This window comes from Sminthopsis crassicaudata, chromosome 3 (genome assembly GCF_048593235.1).
Source record: "Sminthopsis crassicaudata isolate SCR6 chromosome 3, ASM4859323v1, whole genome shotgun sequence".
Taxonomy (NCBI): Eukaryota; Metazoa; Chordata; class Mammalia; order Dasyuromorphia; family Dasyuridae; genus Sminthopsis; species Sminthopsis crassicaudata.
Genome location: NC_133619.1, coordinates 515,878,816 through 515,902,383, shown reverse-complemented (window position 1 = coordinate 515,902,383; position 23,568 = coordinate 515,878,816). Strand labels below are relative to the sequence as shown.

General features: G+C 35.9%; 1 protein-coding gene across 4 annotated transcripts in view; it reads right to left on the bottom strand.

Annotated features, from left to right (window-relative positions):
- ACER3 (alkaline ceramidase 3) overlaps positions 1–23,568 on the bottom strand; it is a 204,599-nt gene that overhangs the window by 34,358 nt on the left and 146,673 nt on the right. For all 4 annotated transcript variants that reach the window (XM_074304131.1, XM_074304134.1, XM_074304132.1 and 1 more), the window contains exon 6: positions 19,548–19,583. In XM_074304131.1, coding sequence (XP_074160232.1) covers positions 19,548–19,583 — 36 coding nt within the window. The remainder of the gene's footprint in view (positions 1–19,547; positions 19,584–23,568) is intronic.

Genomic DNA, 23,568 nt, shown 5'->3' with positions numbered 1-23,568 from the left:
ACTTAACCAGTCTGCTTCTATTTATCCACTGAAGAATGGAGCTAAGAATAGCACCTTTCTCCTAGGGCTATTGTAAGGATCAAAAGAGTTAATATTTTGTAACGGTATGGTGCGTGGCATTTATTGCTTGTTTCTATCCTTTCTTGTTGGGAGAATCAACTGAGATATACAAAGCAATGTTTTACAAATTTTAAAGCACTAGATAAATTCTACAAGTTATTATTAATATTATAATTGTGATTACTTAAAGCATCAGGGGATGGTTGGAATGTGGACTATTCTTCTTGGCTTCAAAGGACAGAAGTTGAAGAAGAAAACTTAGATCTGATACCAGGAAAAATTTCCTTAATATTAGGGCCATCCAGAAGTAAAATAGACTGACTTGGGAAGTCCCCTTTTAATCCAGGGGTTTCTTATCCAAGTTTAGGTTGGACTACATGGTCTTTGAGGTCCTTCCCAATTTGGAGAATCTGTGATGCTATGATCCTGGCCCTAGGCAAGGCATTTAACTTCATTCTGACCAAGTTTTCTCATTTGTTAAGACAGTTGGATGATCTTAGCTCTGAGGTCCTTCATAGGTCTAAATTCTATGACTTCATGGAAGAGATATTTATAAGTGAGAAATCCTATATAAGTCATGTAAAAGTATGATGACCCCCCAAATACATTTTGTCAATGTGATTTCCTAATATCAAGAAACAGTATCTGAAAAGTAAGGTCTGTATCCTAAATGAGAACACAGAGGTCCATTTGTAGAGAGGTGAGCATATTCTTCAGTAATATCAATTGTTCTGTATAAAAGCATCCTATCCTATTAGTTACTCATTTCCAGTTCTGCTGAGTACATGCCAATCACAGCAGTGCAAGCCATTTGAGAAAAGAGAATTAAAGCTTAATTAATTCTATCTGACGTACTTTTGACACCAGCCAAACATAGAGTTCATTACATTTAAGTTAGATAATGGTGCTAGCTTTCATTTCAATAACCAAAGTAAAAATTTATATAAAGCTTTTTGTGTGTGTATTTTTTAAAATAATAGATGCTAAGATAATTTTCAACATTCACTCTGGCAAAACTTAGTGTTTCGAATTTTTCTCCCTTCTTCCTCCTTTTCTCCCTTCCCTAGACAGCAAATAATCCAATATAGGTTAAACATGCAATTCTTCTAAACATATTTCTACCTTTATCATGCTGTACAAGAAAAATCAGATCAAAAGGGGAAAAAAAGAGAAAAAAACCATGTAAGCAAACAACAAAAAAAGCAAAACTACTATGTTGCTGTAAAAATATGTATACATATATTGGATTTAACATATATTTTAACATATTTAACATGTATTGGACTATCTGCCATCTAGGGGAGGAAATGGGGGGAAGGAGAGGAAAATATGGAACAGAAGAAAACGTTTTGCAAGGATCAATGTTGAAAAATTACCCATGCATATGTTTTGTAAAAAGCAAGCTATACTTAAAAAAAAAAGAAAAAAGAAAATACTATGTTGTGATCTACATTCTGTCCTCTCCCTGAGTGTGGATGACTTTCCCCATCACAAGTTATTGGAACTGGCTTGAATCACCTCATTGTTGAAAAAGCCCAAGTCCAGCTTGGACAGTTCCCTATTAACTTGTTTGAAGGTTCCCTCCCCAGCTGTTCTGTGCTGACTTGATTGGTGGGACAAAGAGGGGGAAGTGACATGTGTGGGAGGAGTAGGAGGAAGAAGAGGAATCAAGACGCAGAAGCTGACTCAGTCTCTCAGGGTGTTTGAGCTGATTACATAATCTTGTTTCTGTGTACAGTGATGATCTGGTTCTACTCACCAACTCTCTCCAGGCCTTTCTGAAACTATCCTGCTGGTCATTTCTTACAGAACAATAATATTCCATTACATTCATATATCACAATTTATTCAACCATTCTATAATTGTTGGGCATCCACTCAGTTCCCAGTTCCTTGCCACTACAAAAAGAGTACTATAAATACTGTACATGTAGGTGCTTTTCTCTTTTTTATGACCCCTTTGGAATATAGACCCAGGAGACACACTGCTGGATCAAAAGGTATACAGTTTCATAGCTCTTTGTATAATTGTACAAAGATTACAATTGTAATTGTAATTGTATAAATCACTTTGCACGTTATTTTATTTAATTCACATACTATCTCTGTGAGAATGGTAGGGTAGTGCTGGAACTCTGTCTTCCCAGAAATCAGCTGGAGTCAGGATCACTAAACGTCTTTATTCTTGATCTTACAGTCAAGGTCAGAGGGTTAGGCCTTCACACCTTCCTCCCTCAAACGCTCTGAGAGACTGAGTCAGCTTCTGTGTCTCAATTCCTCTTCTTCCTCCTACTCCTCCCACACATGTCACTTCCCCCTCTTTGTCCCACCAATCAAGTCAGCACAGAACAGCTGGGGAGGGAACCTTCAAACAAGTTAACAGGGAACTGAACAATTGGCAATTAGTCTCACGAGCTTCATTATCCAAGTGCATTGCTCAGTTCTAGCCCTTTACAGAGAGCTAAAATGGATGCCCCAAGGCCATGACTAGTGAGAATGACAGGAAATGTTCAACTTCATTTTACAGAGGAAGGAAATGAGGCCCTAAGAGGTGATAGTGACAGACAACTTGCTCAGGACAATAGTCCTAGGGACTAAACCAGGATTCCTCTTCTTTTATAAAATGAGGTGGTTAGCCTCTTTTCGATCCTTTTAACTGTTGTGAGGCTTTAAAAAGTGCAGAAGTTCTTGATAGAAGGAAGTACAGAGGAGAGGGGAGAAAGTTAAGTTTGGCCATGTTTCACCAAAATGCCCTTGAGGAAAATGTCATGTTATCCTTATGTAGACAAGACAGAATCTATAAACTTTCTGGTCTGTTACCTCTTTTCTCTGGCAGTCCATTTTCCTGTTGAATGAAACCTGGGAGTTGTCCCTCATTTTCTTTTAAATTAATTATCAACATCTGGCAAGCAAGTCTTCCCTTCAGTGTCCTCCTTACCCATTCTTACCTTTCTATTTCTTCCATTATCAATCCTCACAGTTGCCCAACTGTTGATCTTGCCCCCAGTGTCTCCCCTCTTTCCCTCTCCATTCCAGCCAGGTGACATGCCAGATTTAAGATCACAGATTTAGAGCTACAAGAGACACTGAGATATAACCCCTTATTACAGAAATGAGAAAATGGAGACCTAGGAGTAGGGTAATTAAAATCTGCTAAAGGTCCTATAGGTAGTACGAAGCAGCACTAGGATTTAAACAGTGATCCTCTGATTAGGTCATATCAATCTCCCCCCTTCTCCTGCAATAAACTCCAATGGCTTGGCATTGAATCCAGATCAAATACAAAATGCTCCATTTATCATTCAAAGCCTTTTTAAACCCAGCCTCCTCCTACCTTCCCAGGCTTCTTACACCTTACTTCTAGCACATACTCTTCAATCCTGGACTCTGGTCTCTTGCTTGTGGCACAAATAAGACACTGAATCTCTCAGCTCTGGGCATTTTCTCTTACTAACTTTCCTCTCCCCTTTACCCCCCCCAATGTCTGACATGTTTTTCTTTCCTCCCTTCTTTATTCTAACTATTAACTTCCTTAGCTTCCCTTAAGTCCTAACTAAAATCCCACTTTCTACATTGTCTTCCTCAGTTCCTCTTAATTCTAATGCTTTCCCTAGGTGAATTTTATCTTTATCCTGTATATAGCTTGTTTTGTATATATTTGTTGGCATGTTGTCTCCCTCAATAGATTGTAAGTTCCTTGAAGATAGGTACTATCTTTTAATTCTTTTTGTTTCCTCAGCATTTAGCAAAGTAGCTGACACATAGTAAAGACATAATGTTTACTGACTGACTGACATGGGATTTGAAGGCCTGTATATCAATCAATATTTAACCACCTATGTATAAGAAAGAAAAAGTCTAATTAGCTGGTTTCTTTGTTCATTTGTGACATATTTTCATTTGGCTAAAAACTATTTAATCATTAATTTAACCAGTACCAGTTGGGATGACTGAAAAAGTACAGGAAATAAGAAGTCACTTGTTCTCAAAAAATTAAAGAATCTGACAAGATGAAGTAAAGAATTCTCTAAGAACTCTTCAAAGTTCACAGAAAATCTGTTTCTTTATAGTCGTAAAGTATTGCTAGTGACATTTATATCCAAAATTTTCACCCTTTGGCTTTAAGGAAGACAGATGTGTTTCAGTCCTTTCATACTTGGGTGCTAACTGGAAGGTTTTGTTTTCTTGACCCCTCTTTTCTTCTTCAGGGTAACATATGCATTTCTTCCAAATGACTTTTATATGACAGTTTCCTAGTACTTTAGTGTCCTAGAACATCAGACAGCGATGGACAACTCTTACTAACTGCATTTCAAAATCTAAACAAAATTACTCTCACATCCAAAATGGGACAACAATAGGCTTTAAAGTTGTAAGTCTAGAAATGCATATTCTGCTTCTTGCCAGAAATATTCATTCTTGTCAGGGGAGCTAAGGATTGATCCATATTTGCTATGGTCTAATTCTACAAATATATCCAAGTGTAAAAACAAACAAGAAGTATTAAAGTTTGTTGTTTTCCAATAAGAAATTTATACAACAGAGAATGCTACTTTGCCAACTCTTTGACTGAATTCAAGAAAAGCTTTCAATTTTTCATTTAGCTGTAATATCTTTACATCATCTGGTTTCATTTATATGGAAAATGTCAAAATTAATGTATTTCATTGCCTTTAGCAGTGTGTCATCCTATATGTAGAGGATAACAAAGGTTTTCCTGCTGATTGTAGTAATACTTCACTAGTAATGAATGGCTTCATATTGTGTCTTAGTGCTTTTGATCCCCCTTTCTGCCACTCTGCCTCCTTTGTGGCAGATGAAAAAGGGGATCACATGGGACTAAAGACAGCTTTGTACTTTTTAATCTGTTTCATGAGTTGCTAGGATTAAAAGCCTTTATCACCTGATGACAATCTTTCTGGTAATGAGCTCTGATGTACTTAGTGAGCATAGTCCTTATGTGACAGATGACAACCATACCATTACCATGCACAGACTTGAAGCTTTTCCAGGCCAGAGATTTACTGGATATGTTCCAAAAACCCAAGGCCTGGAAGGAATATTTTAGTAAGTAAAAGGATGAAAATACTATACCATCTGTTCCTCTCAGTAAAGACAGCATCCAGTGGGGACCTCTCCCATGTTTTACACATCACCACCTGGCTCCCTTCCCTACTTTACTGAGAACACAAAAGATCATGTTCAAGATAGAAGGGAATGGGAAACTTTACCATAAGAGGATTGGTAGAAGGAAATGTAGAGTTTGAGAAGATAAGAAAATGGGGGTGTGGTGGAAGAAAGTTAGTGATTATCATTCCCATTTAACCTACTTTGCTTGGCCCTAGAGGGCAGGGGCAGAGATGACTTTCTATAAGTAAAAATATGCTAACTAATGAGGGTTTTCCAAAAATGGAATAAACTAAAGGAACTATCTTCAAATGCAGAGAGTTTTCTTTCACTGCAAACTGTTTAGCAGAGACTGAATGACCACCTTCTCAGAAATATTGTAGAGGAGAAGCTCTCTAACACCCAAAAAGTCCTCCACTTGGGAACCACTGGGCCAGTATTTAAAAGAGAATCCCCCCCTGCTAATGTCTGGAACAAACAACCTGGCTGATCATTGTGCCTTCTCATCTCATTTAAAACAAATGTCTTAGAGATTGTGTAACAAATAAGCACTGTGTATAATGCTTGTTTTTTTCAGAAAAGAAAAAACTTCACTTTTACTAACCAAATAAATCCTCATTGACTCGGAAGCATTGTAATCACATCTTTCCATCTTTCTTTCTGCTGAACTATTTAGGGGCACTAGGTAGATGATAACAATTCCCAGCAACTTTTATTCTTTTTGTCCTCCAGGCTAACCTTCTAACTGCCATCAAGTAACTGTCATTCTACTCCTCTGCTCAACAAACTTCAGTAGCTTTCTCCTTTCTGCAGATTTCAGAGCATGTATTTAGTGCCAATTACCACCAGGCTTTAAGCTAGGTCCTGTGTATACCCATACAAGAAAACAGTTCCTCTCCTCAAGAGACTTACCTTCTCCTGGCAGGTTACAGTTTGTTGACTGATAAGTAAACGGGAGGTCACTGGAGGAAGGATGTACTAACATCCAAGAGGACCAGGAAAAGATTCAGAGAAAAGATGGCACCTGAATTAAACCCTGAAGGGAGACAGGGATTCTAAGAGATGGAAGAGGGTAGGCAGTGCAGTCCAGGTGTAGGGAATAGCCCATAGCAAGTGGGTGAGTGTGGAGACAAAATATTATAATAGCTAAGACTTTACAACTGATGAGATGTGGAAGGTGTGTGTTTGAGGGAGAAGTCTAAGACACTAGCATAAATTTGTCAAATAGCTGGATTTGGAATCGGGGGGACCTGTGCTCAAATCTTATAATCTGGGGAGGCTATAATTTCTGGGTCTCAGTTTTCCTGCTTTAAAATGAGAACATTGGATTAAGTGACCTTTGGGTTCCTTCAGCTTTAAATCTATGACATTATGACTCTAAAGGCTGTAAATCTAGGTTAACTTGAAGCCATCAACAGAAAGCAAAGTTTGAAGAAACAGAAATTGTAGGGCCTTAAGATAAGAATATAGGTAGACATATCTTATAATTTGTGATTTGCAACTGTGGTTTAGGAGAGAGAGAATAAGGCATTATTATAGGAATCATGTCTCTTTCTGGTATGTCAATATTAAGATATATATCATATGCATATGATATATATTATAATTTCCCCCCGAGCTCCTAGTTCTAAGTAACGAGTTCCTTACTACAGTTATGCAGATGATTTCTAAATATATTGTTTTGTATGTATACATAAATAATATATAAATAAGATATGTACAGGAATCATCTGCAAAGAGATGATCAGTGAGCCAATGGAACCAATGGAAGCCAATATGAAGAAGAGAAAATGAGAGATATAAGGACAGATTCTGATGAATGCCCACACTTGGGGTATGGGAAAGAATAATGATTTAGCAAAGAAAAGTGAAAAGGAACAAGGGAAGAACTAGGAAAGAAAAGTGTTATAGAACAGTATCCAGGAAGAGGTTGTGGTCAACAGCATCAAAATGGGGAGGACTGAGAAAAGTTCATTGGATCTCACAGCTAAGCATTATTAACCTTGGAGAAAGCATTCTCAATTAGGTCAGAAGTCAGATTAGAAAAATATAGAGAACTTAGTCTGAAATAAAGAAATGGAGGCACAAGAAGTATAAACAAATCTAGGAGTTTGGCTATAAAAGGTACAGAGATGATAACTTAAAGGAATAAGAGGGTCAAACTTAAGTTTTGTTTTTAGTTCAAACACCTTTGGGACTCAAGCCTCCCTTTCTTCATACTCCATATTCTAAGATAAATTCTATTATTATCCTATTCCTTTTCCAATGAGTCCTGTGTTTTCCTAGCTCGTCCTCTGTTCAAGTTATTTCCTATGTCTGAAATATCCTGGAATACCTTTCTCTTTGCCTGGTAAAAATCTGAAAACCATCAACTGATTTACTTCCAATCGTCCACCCACAGAGAAGGGAGTAGGTCATGTTAGAAATGTTGGATATATGTGACACATGCACAAAGAACAGAGCATTTATCACTTGCAAAACATTTGACAACTTAAGAAGGGGCATTTATCCTAAGGGTGGGGCCACCTAATAGTGTTATTTTTTATGTTCCAATCTTAGCACAGAAGCTAGCACATGTTATAACAAGCTTGGAAGTTAGTGGTAAGAAGCCTATAAAAGCAAAGCAAAATGTCCACATTGGGGCTATCTTTGGTATGTCACTAAAATTTATGAAAAAAAAAAAAAGATATAGTTCTTTTATTTCAAGGACTTCTGCCAAATTCACTTCAATTTCCCCATAACTATTTTTTGGAACAGAATCTATCAGATAATCATGTCATTTATAAACCAGCATTTCAGATTTGGTAAAGAGTCTTAGAAAACATCTAATCCAACTCCTTTATTTTACAAAAGAAGAAATTAAAGCTTTGAGAGGCTTTACAGGCTCAGATCTCCTGACTAGTCCATGCTCTTTCCAGTACATCACAGCTCTCTATGTGTGTGTATAGGCATGTCTTCCAGCCATTTTTCTTTGTTTTATTCAAGTAATGTTCATAGCTTCAATTACTTATTGAGGAGTTAAGATATGTCACGATCCTTTGCCTTGTCCCCATAGAGGACTGGAGTGTGAACCTTCACTTCAACAAGTCAGAGGAAATATATTCATATCTACAGATCTACATAATAGAATTGAAGATTAATGAAGCTGTAAAGTACTGGTTACAAACAGAGAGGCTGATCAGTGAAACAGATCACAAGGTACACAAGTCAGGTGAGTTCTCGTCTGTGACACTGCTGATAACCTCAGACACTCCTCTCTAAGTTTTCATGAGACTGCTCTATTCTGGTTCACCTCCTACCTGTGCAGGACTGTTAACCAGGTCTCACCTGCTGACATGAATGTCTGCCAACGCTCTGTCCTGGCCCTCTCCTCCTCTTCCCCTTCCAAGCTATTTTGATCAGTGACCTTATTAGCTCCCAAGGAATCAATTATTCTCTCTCGGCACAGGATCAAATCCCATCTCCAAATGCCTAGAAAGTAACCAGCTGGCTGCTCCATAGAGAACTGCATCTATTATCTTTCCCAAAGAATCCCCTTCCCTCTTTCAGAGTCCCCTGGAGTGCCCAAGGTACCAACCCCCCCCATCCAGGCTGGACAGGTACACATCTTTGATTCTTCATCATCTTTACAGAACCAATCTCTTCCTAAGTCCTTTCTAATTGGCATCACACTACATTCTCTTGTAATAGCCCTTTTGTCTCCAGTGAGGCTGCTATTACCCCTGGGCAGGCCCCTGATATTTAGACTACTGTAATTGCCTGATAGTTGGTATCCTTACCTCAAGTCTCTCCTATTCCAATTCCACTTCTACATGGTTATTGAACAAATCTTACAGATGTGACCATGTGGTCAATAAGCTACAGTGGCTCCCTATTATTTCCACAATCAAATAGAAAGTCCTCTGTTTTGCTTTTAAAGCTTTGCATAATCTCATTTTTCACCTTATTTTTTCTTATGTTTCTTTCACAACATGACTGATATGGAAATATATTTTACACAACTGACCATATGTAACCTATTTCAATTTATTTACCATATCAGAAGGGGAGAGGGGAAGCAAAGGTGAAAAAAACTTGGAACTCAAAATTAAGGAAAAAAATTGAATGCTAAAAAAAATCTTCTTTAAACACCCGGAATATTGTGACTAAGCTGCAGAATTACCACACAAAGGAGAAAATCTTGCAAGCAGCTAGAAAAAAACAATTTAAATACCAAGGTGCCACAATAAGGGTCACTCAAGATCTGGCTGCCTCCACATTAAAAGATCAAACCTGATATTCCGAAAGGCAAAAGATCAAGGATTACAACCAAGAATAAACTACCCAGATAAGTTTAGCATTTTTTTCCACGGAAGAAGATGGTCATTCAATGAAATAGAGGAAATGTTTCTAAGAAAAAAACCAGACAAACAAAAAATTTGATCTACATCCACAAGACTGAAGAGAAACAGAAAAAGGTACACAGAACCCTTGAGAACTGTATCTCTGTTGTGGATATATAGAAAGTCCGCATGGATAATTTGATTTTACTGATATAAAAAAGGGGGGGTTACAGTAAAGGGAAGGGGGTAGTATCAGAAAAAGGAGAAGGAGTGATAAAAAGAGGGAAACTACATCCCAGGAAGAGGCATAGAAAATATACCATATCTGAGGGAATTTAGAGAGGGGGAGAAACATTGTGTGAATCTTACTCTCATCAGAAGAGGCTCAAAGAGTAAATAATTGACATATTTGTTTTTCAGAGAATTCTCTCTCACCTCATTAAAAGGGGGGAGAGGAAAAGGGAAAAGGAAAAGGGGAATAAGGGAAGTGACTTGGAGGGAGAGGGAGGGATACTAAAAAAAGGGAGGGCTGCGCATCACAAGTGGGGTCTATAAATTAAATATGAGGGAAGGGGTTCAGGGGGGGTCAAGGGAAAAAGCATAATCTGGGGATAATATGATGGCAGGAAATACAGAATTAGTAATTTTAACTGTAAATGTGAATGGGATGAACGCTCCCATCAAACGGAGACAGATAGCAGACTGGATCAAAAATCAGAACCCTACAATATGTTGTTTACAGGAAACACACTTAAAGCAGGGAGATACATACAGAGTAAAGGTAAAAGGTTGGAGCAGAATCTATTATGCTTCAGGTAAAGCCAAAAAAGCAGGGGTAGCTATCCTTATCTCAGATCAAGCAAAAGCAGAAGTTGATCTAGTTAAAAGAGATATGGAAGGAAACTATATCCTGCTGAAAGGTAGCATAAATAATGAAGCCATATCAATATTAAACATATATGCACCAAGTGGTATAGCATCTAACTTTCTAAAGGAAAAGTTAAGAGAATTGCAAGAAGAAATAGACAGTAAAACTATAATAGTGGGAGATCTCAACCTTGCACTCTCAGATTTAGACAAATCAAACCACAAAACAAATAAGAAAGAAATTAAAAAAGTAAATAGAACATTAGAAAAACTAGGGATGATAGACCTTTGGAGAAAACTGAATGGCGATAGAAAGGACTATACTTTCTTCTCAGTAGTTCATGGATACTATACAAAAATTGACCACATATTAGGACATAAAGATCTCAAAATTAAATGTAGGAAGGCAGAAATAATAAATGCCTTCTTCTCAGATCACAATGCAATAAAAGCTACATTCAGTAAGAAGTTAGGGGTAAATAGACCAAAAAGTAATTGGAAACTGAATAATCTCATCTTAAAGAATGACTGGGTGAAACAGCAAATTATAGAAATAATTAATAATTTCACCCAAGATAATGACAATGATGAGACATCATACCAAAATCTGTGAGATGCAGCTAAAGTGGTAATAAGGGGAAATTTTATATCTTTAGAGGCTTATTTGAACAAAGTAGAGAAAGAAGATTAACGAATTGGGCCTGCAACTTAAAAAGCTAGAAAAAGACCAAATTAAAAACCCCCAACCAAAAATTAAACTTGAAATACAAAAATTAAAAGGAGAAATCAATAATATTGAAAGTAAAAAAACTATTGAATTAATAAATAAAACCAAGAGCTGGTTTTATGAAAAAGCCAATAAAATAGATAAACTTTTGGTAAATCTGATCAGAAAAAGGAAAGAGGAAAATCAAATTGTTAGTCTTACAAATGAAAAGGGGGATCTTTCCACCAATGAAGAAGAAATTAGAGAAATAATAAGGAGTTACTTTGCCCAACTTTATGCCAATAAATTTGATAACTTAAGTGAAATGGATGACTTTCTCCAAAAATATAGGCTTCCTAGATTAACAGAGGAGGAGACAAATTGCTGAAATAGTCCCATTTCAGAAAAAGAAATAGAACAAGCTATTAATCAACTCCCCAAGAAAAAATCCCCAGGATCAGATGGATTTACATGTGAATTCTACCAAACATTTAAAGAACAATTAGCCCTAATGTTATATGAACTATTTGAAAAAATAGGGGATGAAAGAGTCCTGCCGAACTCCTTTTATGACACAGACATGGTACTGATACCTAAACCAGGTCGATGGAAAACCAAGAAAGAAAATTATCGACCAATTTCCTTAATGAATATTGATGCTAAAATCTTAAATAAGATATTAGCAAAAAGACTTCAGAAAATCATCCCCAGGATAATACATTAGGATCAAATAGGATTTATACCAGGAATGCAGGGCTGGTTTAATATTAGGAAAACTATTAGTATAATTGACCATATTAATAATCAAATTAATAAAAACCACATGATCATCTCAATAGATGCAGAAAAAACATTTGACAAAATGCAACATCCATTCCTACTAAAACTGCTTGAGAGTATAGGAATAAATGGACTATTCCTTAGAATAATCAGGAGCATGTATTTACGACCATCAGTAAGCATAATATGCAATAGAAATAAACTGCAACCTTTCCCAGTAAGATCAGGAGTGAAACAAGGTTTCCCACTATCACCATTACTATTCAATATAGTACTAGAAACGCTAGCCTCGGCAATAAGAACCGAGAAAGAGATTCAAGGAATTAGAGTAGGAAATGAGGAAATTAAACTATCACTCTTTGCAGATGACATGATGGTATACTTAGAGAACCCCAAAGACTCTGCTAAAAAGCTATTAGAAATAATTCAGAATTTTAGCAAAGTTGCAGGATACAAAATAAATCCACATAAATCCTCAGCATTTTAATATATCACCAGCAAAATGCAACAGCAAGAGATACAAAGAGAAATTCCATTCCAAACAAATGTTGAGAGTATAAAGTATTTGGGAATTCATCTAGTCAGGATTTATATGAATAGTCAGGAATTATATGAGAAAAATTACAAAACACTTGCCACAAAATAAAGTCAGATTTAAATAATTGGAAAGACATTCAGTGCTCTTGGATAGGCCAAGCGAATATAATAAAAATGACAATACTCCCCAAACTAATCTATTTATTTAGTGCTATACCAATCAGACTCCCAAGAAACTATTTCAATGACCTAGAAAAAATAACAACAAAATTCATATGGAAGAATAAAAGGTCGAGAATTGCAAGGGAACTAATGAAAAAAAAGTCAGATGAAGGTGGTCTAAGTGTACCTGATCTAAAGCTATATTATATAGCAGCAGTCACCAAAACCATTTGGTATTGGCTAAGAAATAGACCGGTAGATCAGTGGAACAGATTAGATACAAAGGACAAAAAAGGGTACATCTATAGCAGTCTAATCTTTGACAAACCCAAAGATTCCAACATTAGGGATAAAAATTCATTATTCGGAAAAAACTGTTGGGAAAACTGGAAATTAGTATGGCAGAAATTAGATATGGATCCACACTTAACACCATATACCAAGATAAGATCAAAATGGGTCCATTATTTAGGCATAAAGAATGAGATAATAAATAGATTAGAGGAACAGAGAATAGTCTACCTCTCAGACCTGTGGAGGAGGAAGGAATTTATGACCAGAGGAGAACTAGAGATCATTATCGATCACAAAATAGAAGATTTTGATTACATCAAACTAAAAAGTTTCTGTACAAACAATACTAATGCAAACAAGATTAGAAGGGAAGTAACAAATTGGGAAAATATTTTTAAAGTTAAAGGTTCTGATAAAGGTCTCATTTCCAAAATATATAGAGAACTGACCCTAATTTATAAGAAATCAAACCATTCTCCAATTGATAAATGGTCAAAGGATATGAACAGACAATTCTCAGATGATGAAATTGAAACTATTTCCACTCATATGAAAGAGTGTTCCAAATCACTACTGATCAGAGAAATGCAAATTAAGACAACTCTGAGATACCACTACACATCTGTCAGATTGGTTAAGATGACAGGAACAAATAATGATGAATGTTGGAGGGGATATGGGAAAACTGGGACACTGATACATTGTTGGTGGAGTTGTGAAAGAATCCAGCCATTCTGGAGAGCAATTTGGAACTATGCCCAAAAAGTTGTCAAACTGTGCATACTCTTTGACCCAGCATTGCTGTTATTAGGATTATATCCCAAAGAAATACTAAAGAGGGGAAAGGGATCTGTATGTGCCAAAATGTTTGTGGCAGCTCTTTTTGTAGTAGCTAGACACTGGAAGTTGAATGGATGTCCATAAATTGGAGAATGGTTGGGTAAATTGTGGTATATGAAGGTTATGGAATATTATTGCTCTGTAAGAAATGACCAGCAGGAGGAATACAGAGAGGCTTGGAGAGACTTACATCAACTGATGCTGAGTGAAATGAACAGAACCAGAAGATCACTATACACTTCAACAACAATACTGTATGAAGATATATTCTGATGGAAGTGGATATCTTCAACATAAAGAAGATCCAACTCACTTCCAGTTGATCAATGATGGACAGAAATAACTACACCCAGAGAAGGAACACTGGGAAGTGAATGTAAATTGTTAGCACTACTGCCTATCTACCCAGGTTACTTATACCTTCAAAATCTAATACTTAATGTGCAACAAGAAAATGGTATTTACACACATATATTGTATCTAGGTTATATTGTAACACATGTGAAATGTATGGGATTGCCTGTCATCTAGGGGAGGGAGTAGAGGGAGGGAGGGGATAATTTGGAAAAAATGAATACAAGGGATAATGTTATAAAAAAATTACTCATGCATATATACTGTAAAAAAATTATAAATAATAAAAAATTAAAATTAAAAAAATAATTTAATAGTCAACACTTAAAAAAAAATCTTCTTTAAATGTAATTGGGAAAAAAATAAAATACCACAAAAATAGTCCTGTAGAAAGTATTTAATACCCTTGCTTTACAAATGAAGTTCAGAGAGAAGTAGTTAATGTAAGTAAAATCACAGAATAATACTAGAACTAGGACTCAAACTCAGGTCTTATTTAGTCTAAGGTCCAAGGTTCTTTTCATTATCATACATTCTCTTTCCTATTTTTTGTCCCAATATTTTGAATTCTAATGTTCCTTCCAGCACTAACTTTATATTTTGCACACTAACTTTCTATGCTCTTAAACCACTTCCTGTTCTAATATTCTCTCTTTTATTAGAATAGTAATGGAAAGAACCTTGGATTTAGACTTCAGTTAGGGAGTCACTGTAGCTTATTGAGTAGGGGAATGACATGGTCACACCTGTAAGAAGATTTGTTCAGTAACCATGTAGAAGTAGGACTGGAATAGAGAGTTTATATCCAGCTACTACTGATCCTGGGTAACCAAACTCTGTTTTAGTTTCCTCAACTGTCAAACAGGGATAATAAAACAAACTATTGTCTAGCTATATATTATTGTGAGAATCAAATGAGATATCTATACTCCATTTAGTAGTATCTAGGTAGGATATAGTAAGCCCATAATAAACACTTGTTTCTTACTCCCTAACACTTCTACATTCACATTTTTGACATTATAGTTAACGTAAAGTGCAGGGGATTTGGAATGATAATTGGAAGATACTGAGTTTACATTGTAGTTCTGCAATTTAATATCACTGAATCTAAACAAATAATTTCCTTTATTTGTTCTCTGTTTCTTAATCTGCAGGATGCCAGTATGGGATTGCATGATCTCCAAGATCCTTCTCAACTTTAAAACAAATCTTATGATTCTATTCATCTTAAATGGATTCTAACAGTATAGATATAAGACTAAAGAAAATGCATGAGACCCATTAACATTTTCATGTGATAAATAATAGATTCCTTGAAGGGGATCTGAATAGGCATCTAGTCTAGATATCTCAAATCATCCAAGATTTGGGATCCAAGTCAAAATCATAAAAAAATCAGATTTAAATATTAGAAGTATAAATAGAAGTTTGAAATCATTGATCCAGTCCAACCTCAATTAATAATAATCTCTGTATTTGAAAGATCATATAGTTTAGTCTATACCTGAGGCTCCTCTTTCAAAAAGAGGGTAGTAATCTAATCTCTTCTTGAAGCTATCTTATTCCATTTCCATACATTTTTCTAATTGTGAAGATATTATTTTAACAGAGAAAAAAGAAAAATAAAGTGGCTCTATTAGTGTGACTTTGTGTACATCACCTAAACTCAATGTGCTCATCTGTAAAATGTTCATAACATAGGGTTCTGGTGAGGAAAGCAGTTTTCAAACTATAAAGGGCCATAGAACTGAGAGCTAATTATTCTTTAAAATGAACTAACATCTGCTTTCTTGAAACATCTTCCCTATTGGATCTTATATTGGATCTTATTGTGCAAATCCCAAAGATTTTTTGATGGCATGGCTTCCTGCCTTTGTTTCCTTCCTTGTTAATAAATTCTCAGCTCAATAACTCACTCAAATGTTTAAATTGGGTAAAACCAATTTTCAAAGCACTAAAATGAATTGCTTTCAGGTCTTTCAGATCCTGGATCTACAAAGATTTTGAATTGCAGGCCACATGTTTTAAAATGGGAAAATGCAAAGTCTTGGCTTTGCCACTTTATAATAGGACCACAGGCAAATCATTTACTACGCTTGGCCTCCTAAAATGAAGGGTTTGGACTAAATGGCTTCCAACATCTTTCTTAACTTTTAATATTCAACGAATCTGTGCAGGACCTAAAACAGATCTCCTAGTATTTCCTTTTTTAATTTCTGCTGCTATAGTCCAAGAAAATAGACTTCTTTTACATTAAAATGGGAACCTGAGCTGCCTCCAAAGGTCATCTAGTCCAAGACCCTCTTCTGTAACTTATTCTTCCCTCCCCCCACTCCCAATACAAATGGTTATCTAGTTCAAAAAGGGGAATCATCCAGTTGCTGCTTGAAAGCATCTTGTGATGGGGACCCCACTAACTGCCTAGGTTGTCAGGTCCATTACTGGACAGTCCTAATTGTTAGAAAGCGTCTATATCTATCCAAAGCCGGCTCTCAGCAACTTATAGCTTTAGTGCTGAGGAGCACTGAGTGTATTGCTCCAGGACTGAAGAACAAATGAAACGTCTTTTCCCCAGAAGAATTGTTCAAACACTTGTGATTTTTGCTGGTCTAAGTCTTTTCTTAAGAGTAAACATTTCCTAAATCTTCCACTGATCCTACTGTGGCGTGAGTTCAAGACTGAGTCACGCTCTAGTTTATCAGTATTCTTCAAAATGTGTGATACATAGCCCTGAATACAAACTAGTTAGGGTCTGACCTGGGTAAGGGACAGAAGGACTCTAGCATACAGGGGAACTCAGCTCTAGCAAGTCAGGAAAAAGATCAGCACACATAAGTACAGAGGAAATTTAGACAGTTCAACATTATTCCACAGGAACTGGATTCCTTTCCCCTCCTCCCCAGACATCTGTGTTTTAAAATATTTCCTTCTTTGTTTTGTCATTAAACAGCACTTTAAATTAGTTTAGAGATAATGAAGAAGGCTCTTAGCATTGGAACTGAGTCCTAGCTCTGCCCCTTACCCTGCTCCTAACTCCATTCTGTGACCTTGGCCATTCCCCTCTGTAAAATGAGAGAGTGGTGGAGATGATCTCTAAGGTCTCTTAGGAGCACTAGACCTGGAGTCAGGAAGACCTGAGCTCAAATCCCTGACCTTAGGCACACACTTACTAGCTGTAGGCACAAGTCAGCTAAACCTTTGTGTGCTCAGTTCTCAAAAATAACATTCACCTTCCAAGGCTATTGGGAAGATCCAGTGAGATATTTGTAAAGTGCTTAGTGCAGTGACTGGCATATAGCAGACTCCTAATAAGTCTATCTTTCCATCTTTCCTTCCCTAGGGAATTTAACTTTTGATAGGGCAATGAAGCATGAGCTACAATAATAAATACCTAAAATTTTAAAGTATTTAGAACAATGTTGAAGGGGAAGAGGTGATCCTCTCGCTATACTCTGCCCTTACTAAACTACATTTAGAATATTTTGCTATTTCTGGGTGCTATATTTAAGTAAGGTACATATGCCAGGATCACATTTCTCCAGAGAATGAATAATAACTAGGTGGGCCAGGCTATAGGAAAAGCAGCTGAAGTCACTGAAGGGAGGGAAGGTTTGGGGCAACAACACAGCTGCCCCCAGGTATCTGAAGGGTTGTGATGTGGAAGAGGGATTAGATCTGTTATGCTTGACCCCAGAGGCTGGGATTAGGAACAGTGAGTAAGAATCTCATGAAACATGTGAATATACAGGGAAGCAAATGTTGATTTGAAGTAAAGAAAAAGCTAACAAAGCTACTCCACCCTAGAAAAGACTGTTTAAGCAAGCAATGAGTAGTTTTCACTGCAGGCCCCCTTAATGCCCCTGATTAAGCTTATTTATAGGTGATTCACATCTTCAGAGAGAAGCTAGACTGGAGGCCCCAGGGGTTTCCTATTATTTCAGGAGGCCTGCTCTATATTGCCTTCCTGTGAAATTTTACAAAGGTCACGTAGGGCCTCTATTTCTTTATCTATACAATGAAAAGGTTAGAGAAAATTACCTCAAAGGTTCCTTCCTATTCTAGGACTACATTCTTTTTTAAAAAAATATTAGCTTTTTATTTTTCAAAATATATGTAAAGATAGTTCTCAAAATTTACCCTTGCAAAATTTTTGTGTTCCATATTTTTCTCCTTCCTTTTCCCCCACCCCTCCCATAGACAGCAAATAATCCAATATAGGTTAAACATGTGCAATTCTTCCAAACATTTCCACATTTATCATGCTGCACATCAAAAGGGAGAAAAATAAGGAAGAAAAAAACAAGCAAGTAAACAACAAAAAAGGTGAAACTACTATGTTGTGGTCCACATTCAGTCCCCATAGTCCTCTCTCTGGATGCAGATAGCATCCATCACGAGTCTATTGAAATTGGCTTCTAGGAATACATTCTTAAGATAATGTGATTGTCATATAGTCCATTTCCTTGTTGGACAAGCTTTGATTGCTAGAAAGTTTTTTTCTTTCTTTTGAAACTTAGCTGAAACTGAAATCTCATTTAACTTCTATGGCTGATTATACTTCTGTGATTTGTTCAGCAACAGAGACCTGGAGTCAGAGGAACTAGATTCAGATCTAACCTCTTGGTACTTACTACCTGTGTGACTATAGCCAAATTACTTAACTGCCCAGGACTTTTTAATTCCCTCATCTGAAAAATGAGGGGTCTGGAACCAATGGCCATAGAAGTCTTTTCCACATATAGATCTGTGATTCTATGATTTTTGGTCTTCCTGCCTCTGTGTACAAATCTCTGTCTACTTTACATATTGCAGCAGATGGGAGAAATGGGATCGGATCCAAGATTATGATTACAGCCTTGGTTCTACCACTTACTTGCTAGGTGCTCTTGGACAATTCACTTTTCCTTCTCTAAAACTCAGTTTCATCATCTGTACAATGTAGGTCACAGAATCTGGGAATTTCAGAGCTTAGAAGTCTAGTGTTTTTCAAAGCTATAATCCCAACAAGTAATGAAAGACTTTCTTTGACAAGGAATTCAGGCAGTCCACTGAACTTTTGGGCAACATTAACTGTTAAGTTTTTCTTTACATTAACCTGAAATCTTCTTTTCTAGAAATGTCCACTTAGTTCAAGCAATTAAATATAAGCTTTTTTTTTCCACAAAAAAGTCCTGCAAATACTTGAAGAAAGGGTTTTGTCTCCCAATGGGGGAGACAACATGCAAATAATTATGTACTAACAAGATATGACCAGGGTAAACTGGAGATACTTTCTGAAAAGGCATAAGCAGTGGAAAGACTTGTTGTGAAGGAAAAAAGGACAAGACTTGGCAACAGACTGATATGTAGGATGAGTAAAGACAGAAGTCACAGATGACACCAATGTTGTGAATCTCAATCAGTGTATTTATACATATGTATATAGATGTAATGGCTGAAAAAGATAATTCAGGTTTCTTAAATAATCAAATACTACGAGAGAAGAAAAGGCTTACCTGATGGAATATAGGTTCTTTAACTTTTAGGTAAACCTGCAAAGAATAAAAAAAAATGCATTAATGTAGCCCATTATAAAAGGTCCAACAATCCTTCATAAGCCCCTCCATACTCTATCTTACAAATGCTATTTATTTCTTAATCCTTATTTTAGTCCCTCTGTGGGTAATCCTGATCAGCTAAAAAATCCAGATCAGTAAAAAAGAGTATTGCATTTTGACTCCATGATTTAATGTATGACCTTAGTAAAGAAAGCACTTCCCTTCTTTAGAACCTAATTTTACCAGCTTCACAATAAAGGAGAAAGACTGTTTTCTTTTGAATCAAAGAAAGGTAGAAGTTTGGCAACCTAGTATTTAATCTTTGGCCTGCCATTAATTTGCTGTGTGACCCTGAGCAAATAATTCTTTCTTTTTTGAAAATAACGGGCTTGGATGAGATGATCTTTCAGCGCTGAATCAATGACTTTAAGAAACTTGGTTCAACAGAGTTTTTTGTGTTTTTTTTTTTTAAATCAAGTATAGGCTGCTTGATACTACAGTATCTGTGGTAAATGGCAAATCCATGTTGTGCCTGACCTTAAACAATTACCAGCTGTGTAATGCTGGGCAAATCATTTCACCTTATTTATCTCAGTTTCCTCATCTGTAAAATAAGCTGAAGTAAGAAATGGTAAACTTCTCTAGCATTGACAAGAAAATCCCAAATGTAGACATAAAGAATTAACAAGAACTGAAGTGACTGAACTAAAATCCATTCATGGCATACTTGACTTAGTTACCTCATCAACTTGGTCACTTTCATTTGGACAAGCTCAAATTTGTCAATGGTTCTCCTAAAATGTGATGCTCTAAACTAAGGTTAATGAGATCTTACTCTAGATGGCATGTGACCAGCACTGAATAGAATAGGACTACTGTTTACCTTATTCTGGACATTAGGATCCTATCTATGAGCTTTTTTGGCTACCATAGCACACAATTGGTTCATAAAAAGCTTGGAATGTGCTAAAACTGTTTGGCTCAAGTGCTTTCTCACAAGAGCTAATTATACAACTAATATGTCTAATAGGAAGAAAGGGGGGGAAAGGAAAGGAGAAAGGAAACAAGCATCATTTCTATTTTGTGCCAGGCACTGTGCTAAGCACTTTGCAAATATCTCATTTTATTCTCATGACAAAACTGAGAAGCAGGTACTATTATTTTTCCTATTTTTCCATTAAAAAAACTAAGGAAACAGGTTAAAAGACTTGCCCAAGGTCACAAAGCTAATCCTGATTAGAAATTCAGGTTTTTCTGACTTCAAAATGCTCTATTCTGTGTTCTACATTCTATTCCCTGTGCCACTCAACTGTATCTTATCTATCGACATGGCCTAAGATTGCATTCTCTTTTTTGGTTGTCACATCATACTATTGACTTATATTAAGTTTGGAATCTGTTACAATCCCTAAGGATTAGATGCCCATTGATTGAGGAATGACTAAAGAAATTGTGGCCCATGAAATGACAGCATCATGAAATAGTACTGTACTATAAGAACATGCTGAATACGGAACAGTGTGGGGAGACTTATATGAACTGCTGAAGAGTAAAGTAAGAAGACAAGTAAGATAAAGTAACAAGTAGTAAGAAAAACAACGTGCACAACAATTACAACAATATAAATGGAAGAACAATATCCACAAACCAGAAGAACCAAATATCCAAACAAGATTACCATTAAAAACAGAGAAAGAAGATTCCTCCCCCCACCAATTTCTCTGCAGGGAGTGGGGAATACATGGATATGAAACATTATACAATAGACTTTTTTCAATATATTGATTGATTTTTCTATTTTTTTTCTTTTTTCTCTTTAAAAATTTTAATTCTTATAAAGAATAGCTCTCTGGGAAGGAGGCAAATAGAGGAATATAAGGGGATATCTAGATGTTATAAAAATAAAAACAATTAAAATAAACAAAAATCTATTCCTAAAAACTCATTTAGAATATTTCAGACAAACTGGCTGCTAGTTACCCTTCTCCCATCTTGTACTTGAAAAACTGATTCTGATGAACCCAAGTATAAGACTTTTTGTGTATCCTTAATTAAAGTTCACTTTAAGTGATTTCAGTCCAATTTTCTAGCCAGTGGATTCTGGCTACAATGTATTATGCAATGTGTTAAATGGGCCTCTAGCTTTGTATAATCTGCAATTCTGGTGACTCTACTATTTATATTTTTACCCAAATAACTGATAGAAATGTGAAGCACTACAGGATTAAATATAGATCCCCATTCAAGAAAGATTTATTAAGTGCCTGCTTTGTACAATACATTATAGTAGGTACAAGATACATAAAGACAAAAAAAAAAAAAAAAAAAAAAAAAAGCCCAGAAAAGTACCTGCTTTCAATGAACCTACATTGTTTTAGGGGATACATGGCACACACAGGGGCAAATATGAGCAAGAAAGGGGGAAAAAGGGACAAAGGAGAGGTTGAAATAAAGTGAACTGAGAATATCTGAGGAGAAAAATCTCACTATCATCTGACAGCCTATGTCCTAGCACCTTTGTACCCATGATTATTATACACGGCACTGGAGGGCTTTATGAAGGAAATAGAAAACATTTTCTCAACACAAGATGCTTACTGCAAGATGCTTATTATTGGAAGACCCAAGGTCTTAGAAAACAATTGCCACATCTTTATCTTGTTGAATGCTGAAGTGGCCAAACTAAGTCTACAGAAGAACAGGGTCAATATTTTTCCTGAAATAAAATACATAACTATTTTATATTTAAATATGTCACTAAAAACATGGTAACACATTTATATAGCACCTTAGATTCTTAGACTTTCTGAAGTCGACATAATATGCATTATTATCTTCATTTTTACAAACTGAAGTTCAAAAAAGGGTCACAGAGATAGAACACAGCAAAGCAGCATATACTGATGAATAGTGGCCTAGATTGGGAGTCTGAATTTTAAGTTTAAATGACAAAATTGTTATTTAAAAAAATAAAATCACCATATTTTATTGATGCCTTCTGTCTTTTCATCACTTATCTCAATCCTTTCTTTTAGGATGATAAAAAAGGAAAAAAAAAAGGTAAATTCTTTATAAAATGACAACATATTTCCATAGGTGGCACATGGGATAGAGTAAAGGGCTTAGAATCAAAAAGATCTGAGTTGAAATTTAGTCTCAGACACTTACTAGCTGTGTAGCTCTGGGGAAGTCATTTAATATCTATCTGACTCAGTTTCTGCAAATGTAAAGTGAAAAAACAACAGCTTCAATTTCCCAGAGTTATTATGAGGATCAAATGAAATATTTGTTAAGTGCTTTGCCAAATTTTAAGGCATCATATAAAGTACCTATCATGTCATTACCATCATCTTTAACTTTGTTGGGTCATATGCCTACCAAAAAGATTACAGGGTCAGAGTTCGTAAGCAAGTTACTTACTTTTCTTGAATAATTTCAAGCTGAAATCCAGAATGGTCCAAAGGCTTCATCGTTCCACCAAAAGTGTAATAGACACCCGTCCTTTCCTAACTTCTTAAACATTCATTGATCCCATTTTTTGTTAACTTTACTAATTTGTATAGTGTGAGATGAAATCTCAGAATACTTGTCTTTTTATTTTTCTCATTAATATATTCTGTAACACATTTTCGTGTTGTCATTAATAATTTGTAACTGCCTTGAAAACTGTTCATATCATCTGAATACTTACTTATGACTCCATCTGATTATTTAATATGCTTTAAGAAATTGTTTCAGATCCCTATATACTTTGTATATCAGACTATTATCTCAGATATTTAATGCAATTTTTTTTCTGCTCTACTACTTCTCTTCTAATTCTAACTCATCTATGCAGAAACCTTTTGGTTTTATGAAATCAAAAGTTCTTTATTTTTTATGTCTCACAATCCCCTCTCTACTTCTAGCAACTTTGGTGACTTTACCTTTCTGAGTCTTGGTTTTCTCCTCTGTTAATGAGGGAATTGAATTTGAATTC